The sequence below is a fragment of the Mus pahari genome, chromosome 6 (assembly GCF_900095145.1).
Source record: "Mus pahari chromosome 6, PAHARI_EIJ_v1.1, whole genome shotgun sequence".
NCBI classification, from domain to species: domain Eukaryota; kingdom Metazoa; phylum Chordata; class Mammalia; order Rodentia; family Muridae; genus Mus; species Mus pahari.
Genome location: NC_034595.1, coordinates 11,892,368 through 11,901,615, shown reverse-complemented (window position 1 = coordinate 11,901,615; position 9,248 = coordinate 11,892,368). Strand labels below are relative to the sequence as shown.

The 9,248-nt window shown below is 48.3% G+C and overlaps 1 protein-coding gene across 1 annotated transcript in view; it reads left to right on the top strand.

The window, feature by feature from the left end:
- The first annotated feature begins 873 nt into the window (after positions 1-873).
- Positions 874-9,248, top strand: part of Txn (thioredoxin) — a 13,137-nt gene continuing 4,762 nt past the window's right edge. Inside the window, exons 1-3 of the mRNA XM_021200698.2 lie at positions 874-1,043; positions 5,515-5,619; positions 6,490-6,549. Coding sequence (XP_021056357.1) covers positions 1,020-1,043; positions 5,515-5,619; positions 6,490-6,549 — 189 coding nt within the window. The 5' untranslated portion in view covers positions 874-1,019. The remainder of the gene's footprint in view (positions 1,044-5,514; positions 5,620-6,489; positions 6,550-9,248) is intronic.

Below are 9,248 nucleotides of genomic sequence, written 5' to 3'. Positions count from 1 at the left end.
GGCGGAAAAATCTCCTCAAAGTCTATACTGTCATTGTAAATACAAGGCAGCTAAACTCAGCAAGGCCCCACATGGCACCACGCAAGCTTAATTAGTGCTCGCGATGACTATAATTAGAATAGTTCATTGAGTGCTTCCTTATGGGCCAAGCGCTGTCCTCCCTCAGTCAGTTTTCAAGCCCTTAAATCCTTCAAGATAATGCTGGGAGTTAGACTATCCGATCTCTGTCACGCCTGCATGTGCATGGGGCACAGAACAGGTTCACCTGTTAAAGTTAAGGAATAGGAGAGAGAGGAGAAAGAAGTGGCAAAGAACTACCCAGAAAGTTGGCGAGGACGCGCACTGAGACACTTCCTGGTCATCGTTACTCAGCACTTTAAGTCGAACCACAGCATGGCCGCCCTCGTCGAAGGATACACCTCTGCCTGGGCAGTCCTAGGGGCCGTCCCCAGCCCCAGTCTGGAAGTATCTGACTTAGGTCTAGTTTGGGGCATGGGCAGTATGATTACAGAGGGACTCTACGGTGTGAGAGGGGACCGCGATCTACCCCGGCGCAGTGCGCCATGAAAGTGCCCTTGGGGCAGCTGGAAGTACGCTCCAAGGTCCGGAGCCTAAAGAACCCGAAGCTGCGCCAGGCGCCTGTGCTGGCTCCGCCCCTTATAAACCAAGGTTCCCGTTCGGCAGCTTAGCGTGGGGCGGGGAAGCCAGGAGCGAGGCCAGCGCTAGGACAGTCCCCAAGCTGCGCAAGTAGCCTGCCCTGGCTCCGCCCCCTGGAAAACCGCCCCACCTCTTGGGGGCGTGGTCTAGGCGCGGCCTACCCCGGCGCCTTGGCGGACGCGGGAGGCGGGAAGCGCGTCCCCGCCGCGCGTGCCCGTCCGCCCCGCCCTGCTGCGCTCCGCCCTGTCTCTATAAAGAGAAGGCGGGCGCCGCACTCGGTTGCAAGCTCCGTTGGGTGCCTTGGATCCATTTCCATCTGGTTCTGCTGAGACGCGTGTGGCTCCCTCCCCGCAACAGCCAAAATGGTGAAGCTGATCGAGAGCAAGGTACGCATGCCCGGAGGCCGCACACACCCCGCAGTGCTGAGAGGAAACCCTCGGTGTCCCCGTTGGCTCAGCGGCCCAGGGCCTGTGTGCGCCCTCGGCGGTGGAGCATGCCCTGGGGGAGGGGACGAGGGGACCCTGGAACGCCGGGTAGGGAAGATGCACTCGTGGGTAGCACCTGGGTCCCCGGAGCTGCACTCCCTACCGCCAGCTCAAATCTGGTGGAGGTGAAGTGATGGACCGGGGTCTTCCAGTGACACCCCGCCCCCCAGTGTCCCAACTGAATCAGGATTTAGGGTCTCTGGGAAAAGATGGAGAGCCGCCACTTCTCGCGTACGCGGTGCGGTACACCGCGCGGGAGTGCTGTACTGCTGGGTTTGGCCATAGTTTCCCTCCATCAGTGGCCTGCCGCCTAGAGGACGCAGGCCTGGTCGGTGCATGAGGGTGGGTCTCGGGTCCCAGTTAAGGACCCTCGGATTGGTACCCCAGGTGACTACTAAGGAGAAAGGTCCAGGCCGCGCCCGAGAGACTCCTCCTCCTGCGTCGCAGGGCGTGTTTCCGGCTGCTCTGGCTTTGGAATGACTCAGTCCCCAATGTCTGGCCCCGGGGCCTCGCAGCCTTAAGGTTTCAGTGATTGACCCTCCATAAGTGGGCTTTGCTGGAACCAGGGTTCTCCCCCTGGGAGTAGACAAGTACAAAGTCCTGGTGGTTCTGCCCTTTGGGAAAAGAAAAAAAAAAAAAAATACCCAAGGGAAAAACTGTTACCATATTCGAAAGTTACTGAGAACCAAAATATCCTCCAGATTGGGAAACCCAGCGCCGGTTACACTGTAACTCTTCGGGGAATATTTATTAAATGGAAAGTGAAAGGAGGTTGGGGGTGGGAATTGATATGTGGAAGACTGGCTCACGAGTTCAACCTTAAACTAGGAAGGCCGTGGAAGACAGGTCCGCGCCCTCCAGTTTTGAGCACCTGGTTGGGTCTCAGTACAAAAGCTGGCTCACCCACTACCAGTCGTATTAGTCCCAGCACCCAGTTGGGTCTTTATCTGTTTAAACTGACCTACTTATGGAACCTTTGCCATTCCAATAGGAGCGGTGTACATTTGTGCCAGGAAACCAGTTACTCGTAAAAAGCTTGGACCCCAAAAGCCTACAACCATGGCTCTGGTCCGAGTCGCCCAGAAGTTAAACTGAACACACATAATAAGTTTCATGCGATGATTGATTAAACTATGCAGAATAGCCGTATTTCCAAAGGCCCCTGGGGTCAACCTCCACACAGGAGTGGAATAATAAGCTATGATATAATGATGGCTCGGAAATCAACAGTTGGCTTGCCTTGTTTACTTTTTTTTTTTTTTGGTTTTTTGAGACAGGGTTTCTCTGTGTAGCCCTGACTGTCTTGGAACTCACTTTGTAGACCAGGCTGGCCTCAAAGTCAGAAATCCGCCTGCCTCTGCCTCCTGAGTGCTGGGATTAAAGGCGTGTGCCACAACGCCCGACTTGTTTACTTATTTTTAAGAATAAAATTATTTCTTGAACTACACACACACACTTTGCGCAGTGCTTCACAGACCACGTGGTAGACCAAGGCGCTGGCTCATGCCTCTAATCCCCAGCACTCAGGAGGCAGAGAACACGTTGTTATTTGCTGAATATGGTTTTGTTGTTGAGGGCTTTCTGTTTCAGTTTACATTCACATATAAGGGTGGGGTGTCCGTTTGCAGTGGTCAGAGGACAACTTGAGAGAGTTGGCTCACTTCTACCTTGTGGGTCGTGGGTATTGAACTCAGTTCCTTGGTCTTGGTGGCAAGCACTTTAATCTGCTGAGCCATCTCGCCAGCCCCTGAGTTGGATATGATTGAGAAAAGAGAGAAGAGCATCTGCTCCAGTCTCCTCCAGGTGTGCTATTTTGTCTCCAGGTTATTGGTGTCAGTAATGGAGACACTTGCCAAGTGTGGTTATTGGATTCCAGAGCTAAAAATTGTGATATGCTTCTTAGTAGATAATTTTGAGTAAATATTCTTCAAGCCGAATCAGATCTGCAGAAGAAAACTTGTTCGTGAAGTTTGCGCATCCCTGCCTCTGTAATTTGTGTTCACTGAAGCCCGAAATTCGGATTGTGAGCCAAGTTTTCAGTATTTTGAGTAGTTTTGTTTGGTTTTGCCTCATAGCTTTTTGGGGGGAACCTTGAGAGTGTTTGAGATGCAGCTTGACCTGTTTTGTCATGTAATCTCATCAACTGGGACTGGGGTTAAGGACCCTCAGATCCGTACCCCAGGTGACTGGCCAAGCCCGGGAGACTCCTCCTCCTGCATCACAGGGCGTGTTTCCGGCAGCTCTGGCTTTGGAATGGCTCTTCTTATTGAGGATCAATCATGGTCTCTAGATGTGTGTGTCATCAGAGCAGCCTGCCATACTGTCTTGACCTGTGTCTTGCAATAAATAGGTGCTGTGGCCTCTGATAATTACATAAGGGGAGGTTTTGTATGAGATTGATCTGCAGCAACCAGTGGTAGTTGGGAATAGTGGTTCCCATTGCTCTGCGCTGCATTCACACCTCCTGACCCTAACACTTGGTGCTCTTCACACCCAGACATGGATTTGATGGGCAGGTCTGACAAGACATCTCTGGAAATTGTCGTAGCCATTCTGAGTGTTCTCAGAAATGATATGTGATTGTTTTCCCTGGGGGGGGGGGGGAATGTGAGATAGAAATTAAAAACTGTATCCAGGGTCAAAGAGATGGCTTAGCAGATAAGAGGGGTGGGTGTTCTTCCATAGGGTGGGGTGAGGTTCAATTCCCACCACCAACATGGTAGCGTATACCCATCTGTAACTCCAGATCCTTAGCATCTGATGTCTTCTGGCTTCTTGGGACACCAGGCACACAAGTGATGTACATAAATACATGCAGACATAAACATTGAGACTCATAAATAAATAAATGAATAAATAAAATATATAGAAATATAAAAACAATAAATAAAAAAATTTAAGTATAGAATATATTAGGTTTTAATTAGGTGTGTGTGTGTGGTTATAATTAGGCTTTAATTAGGTGTGTGTGTGTGTGTGTGTGTGTGTGTGTGTGTGTGTGTGTGTGTGGTTATATTTCCTTTGTTGGACCAGATCTAATATGATTCTTAATTTGTCTTAGTTTTTGCTAACTAATTTGACCAGCATTTTTCCCAGAAGGAAATGTTGGCTTCAGATACAACTTGTGTGTGTTGCTTTGATTCATCTTTGTTGCCCTGGTTTGGGTTTTGGTCACTACACATGACTAATGGTGGTTAGAATGAGTCCCTGGTGACTAGACTGTTAGGTTCCTAAGGTTACAGTCTCAAGGCTTTTAGTAAATAATTCAGAGAGGTTGGCAGTGAGGTTTGTTGGGTCTCCCCCCCCCCCCCCGGGGATTTCATGTGACAGAATAATTCCTTCTTGAGAAACCAAAATTTGGATTCATGTAAAAACAGTTAGTTTTGATCCATATGGCAAAAGCCAAAGGTGGATAAACCAGAATGATTCCAACTCTATAGGCCCTGTGTAAAGCACACAGAAGGGGCTGGAACTCTGGCATAGTGGTTAAGAGTGCTTCCCACTACCCATGGCTCCAGCTCTAGGGGGGGATCCCATGCCCTCTCTGCACCAGCAGATACACACACAAATTAAATCTTAGCACAGCAATACACACACCTTATGCTAGTAATGAGCTGAGTGGGAGATTGGTCTCCTGGACTCTGCCTTGGGGTCAGAAGTTTTCCCGCGTTTTACTCTAGACAAATTCATTAAGTGTTTCCTTCACTTGCCCCTTGGTTAAGTAACTTGTGACTTCCCCATTGCTTAACTGTGTCTTCTTGTGGAGCTTCTTCAGTTTTTTAGGTTCTTTTCACCAACCCCCTAAGAGTCTACTGTCTTATCACAGAACTGATTTTGAAAGGAAAACATAGTGTAAATGTTAGTTATGTGCTAAGGATGTAACTCAGAGGCAGGTGCCAGGCCCTGCGTCCACACACCACCGATACCCTCGGATTAGGCAGTTCGTAATATTTTCTATAGTATTCCTGAAGACGCAAAGACCAATGTACTCTCCTTATATCTCATTTCATCTGATCAAGTATAATAATGCCAACGGTGTGCAAGATTCCTTTCAAGCCACTTTATTTGGTTGCTTTGGATTAAAAAATAGGCCCTAAGAGCCGAACCTCATCTTTTGTACTTAATGTCTCTTGGTTGCTGATTTGCATGCTTGCTTGGGTCGGTTTTTGGAGGATGGGGGGGGGGTGTCTCACTGACTGGCCTGGAACTGGCCAGTAGTAGGCCATGTTAGCCACCACCACCCAGAGGTCTGCTTACCTCTGCCTTCAGAGTGAGTGCTGGGTTTAAAGGCGTGGTGGCACCTGGACACATCTCATGGAAAGTGACGGTATCTGATATGTAACACAGTGTTTCTCTCTTTCTCCCTCCCCAGGAAGCGTTTCAGGAGGCCCTGATCGCTGCGGGAGACAAGCTTGTCGTAGTGGACTTCTCTGCTACGTGGTGTGGACCTTGCAAAATGATCAAGCCCTTCTTCCATGTAAGTGTAGGAGCAGTGGGCTTTGAGGCTGGGTGGTGGACACAAGCCGGGAAGAAAGGATTGAAATTAATGGGTGCGAGGGGTTTGCTCTTTGCTTTATGTTATTCTCCTGTGTCATTGGCTTAAAAGTAGTACTAGCATGACAACTTATGTAATATAGTTCATTGAGGACAACTTTCAGGAGTTTTGTTGTCTAAGTAATTTTGCCTCCCTGCCTTCCCAGATTTGATACCTGGGTCTAGTGTGAAATTCAGCCTTCAGAGTTATGGTGCCAAATTACTTTACTCTTAGGAAAACTTGACTGAGAGACAGCTGTGTACCTGGCTCTCGCTTCATCTCCAGGCTGAATTTTCAGACTGGCTAGTGAGATTGCTCAGTGGGGAAAATGAAAAAGACACTTATGGCTCACCCAGCAAGCCTGAGGACCTGAGTTTGATCCACAAAACCCACCCTGGAAAGAGAACCAGTTCCCAGAGGTTGCTCTCTGACTCCCACATGCACCTGTACACACTTACATCGATAATAATGCAATAACAAAATAAGTATTTTCAAAATAAGTGTATGGAGCTGGGGAGATGGCTAAGAGCACTGGCCGCTCTTCCAGGGGAGCTTTGGTTTGGTTCCCAGCACCCAAATGGGACAGTCACAACCTTCTATAACTCGTGTGGGGCATTCAGCACCCTCTTCTGGCCTTTGCAGGCCTCAGGCACACCCATGGTGTGCAGACATACATGTAATCAAACCATCCATATGCATAAGCTAAAATTAAATGAATATTTAATCTCTATTACATTTCCTTTGAAGAAGCTTAACTATGTTGAATGTCATTATCCAGTTCTAACACTTCTTGGTTTATTTGAATGTTTCCAGTCCCTCTGTGACAAGTATTCCAATGTGGTGTTCCTTGAAGTGGACGTGGATGACTGCCAGGTACGTAGTGCAAAATCGGATGCTACCAAGCACCTCATAGTGGCCTGCCATCCGGAGTCTACCCTGTTCTTTAAAATAAAAACGTCCAGTAATACTAGAAGTGGGACTCTAAGAAGTTCTATTTTGGAAGAATGGGGCATGTGCCAGTTATGGGTGTGATCCTAGACACTCAGAGAGCTGTGTTTGGCACATCTAAAGTAAGTGTCTAACCACTCTCAGCCTGTGGGGGCCTTTGTGTTGCATAGGCCTGTATTCTACCCCCTGCTCTGAGATGACCCTTGAAAATAAGTTAACTTTGGCTCTAATAGATAGTAGATTGGGTGGCATCGTAGAATTGTGAGGCTACTGTTGAGGTGCTCTGAGCTTCTCGTGTGTGGGGACTGTATCCACGGGCTCTTTCTGAAAAGAATATTGTTATCCGTATGCTTGGTCTGAATTAGTGAGACAGCCGTGGCATTACAACAGACATTAGAGTCTCCCTGGTGCCTTAGAGAGCTGGGGGAACTTAAGGGGAAATTCACAGCCTGGCTTTATTTAGCAAGTTCATGCCTGTTGTGCACTCAGCTCTGTTCTGTATACTTTCCACATACTGATATCGTTCCTCTCCCCGTTCCCCTTACTGCCCTGCTTTAGAGATGGGAAAGCTGAAACACAAGACTTGTTCTTGCAAAGAGTCCCTGGCAGAACCAGTATTTAAAATGAGGAAGCACAACACTTCTGCCCTTGGCTCTTACTCTCCCCAGGTTCTTAGCATGTGCCCTTTCCTCTCACACAGGCCACTGGGCTGGAAAGGCCTGTGTGGGCTGGAGCACTAGGGCCCCTGAGCATCAGGGAGGGATGCATGAGTGCTTTTACTTGCCCTGGGTCAGAAAGAAGTTAGAGAATGGGGTGGCCGCAAAGGTGTTGGGCTCACTGGGTTCTGCTTTAAGCTAATCTCCCATCTTCTTCAACCCTGGTTCTCAGTCCATAATGAGATCTCTGTACCTAGCCATCAGCTTGACAAAGGTTCGGGAGGATCATGAGGTGTTCAGTGGTCCTCTTCAGACATCCAGCTCCCGGCATTCCCAGCGTGGCTTTCCTCAGCACACTTTCTGGCCTGTCCTTTCCTACCTGACTAAACCGTCACAAGCTCCGCTTCTTCATTTACCTATGCTATACTCTCAGTCGGCTTTCCTTCCGAGCCTCCAGTGGTACGAAGAGATGGGCCCTGTGCCCCTGCTGCTGCTGGTTGCCTGTCCCTTATGAACAGTGGAGGCTTGCTCAGGTTGCTTCTCTGTGCCTTGCTTTCATCCTCTAAATGGCAGTGTTGTCCAGTGTCACAATCCAGATTGAGCAAGACCGTAATTATGAAGCCTTTGGAGTGCCTGGCTCCTGAGTACTTGGGGAAACGTCACTTTGAATGTTAGGCATCAGAGACCAAGCAGTAAAGTCTCTGCCAATATGACGAAACCTAGAAACCCTGAAACACCTGGTCGGTCCTAAGCATTTTGACTCAGGACACTCCATTGTAATATGTTTGTCATACATAGTCTTAGTAAAATGGCTAAGGAAGTTGCTCTTCTAACAGAGTTAGGGAAGAAGATGAGAGTGTAACCTGCTTGTCGGGGGAAGACAGTTCTTGTTCTCTGTTTTCACAAACTTTGTCTGTGGCACCCCATCCCCAGCCTCTTCATACATAGCTGCCTAAGACTATCGGGAAACACATATTTACATGGCTAGTCTCTACAGTAGCAAAATTAGTTATGAAGTAGCAGTTTTATGATTGGGGTCACCTCAACCTGAGGAACTGTATTAAAGAGTCGCAGCAGTAGGAAGGTTGAAAGCCACTGCTATACGGTTACTTAGCCAGGAGAAGTTAACTCTTGGTGTAGATCAGCTGACCCCGTCAGATAATTCTACAGGTACTGAAGTCTCCAGGGCCCTCCGCGTGCCTTTTATTTGTGAGAATGTTTTAATGCCCACCCTAGGGATGGAGAAGGGACTTCAGCACAGACAGTGGTGGAGGCAGAGGAAGGCCCTGTGCAACTGAGGACAGGTACCACTGCCTCAGTCCTGACGCCTTCAAAGATATGTACAGCAGCTGGGGGCCTGGAATGACAGCTCCTTCAAGTCTTTTGAAACTTAAAGTGACCCTGTGACCAAATGGAAGCCTTTAACTTTGGTTCCATACTCTAAAGACCACAGCATAGAAAACTTTACAGAAGTTCCTTAAACACCTGAGCCTTGTAACTAGTTCAGATAGACAACCGGGCCTGCACCCATGGTGTGTAGGAAAACAAGGAAGTGACTACAGTCACAGAAAGTGACATGGGGGTCCTTCTGACAGTGACACCACCGATCATATCGCAGTGGTGACCAAGGAAGTGCAATTTGTGTTTTGTAATTAAACCAAAAACAAACAAACAAACAAACAAATGAAAAAAACAAATTGTAAACTTCAAATATTGTGTGTTTTGGCTTTGCTCAGAACTCTAGGTGCTGGTTCATAGAAGTGACTTGAATTACTGTTGCTGTAGAAGACTATCCTAGCACGGTAGCCCTGTGACACAGTCGCAGAAAATCTGAAATTGGTCATTAAGAAGGGAAGGCAGGGGCTGGTGAGATGGCTCAGCGGTTAAGAGTGCCGACTGCTCTTCCAAAGGTCCTGAGTTCAAATCCCAGCAACCACATGGTGGCTCATAACCATCTGTAATGAGATC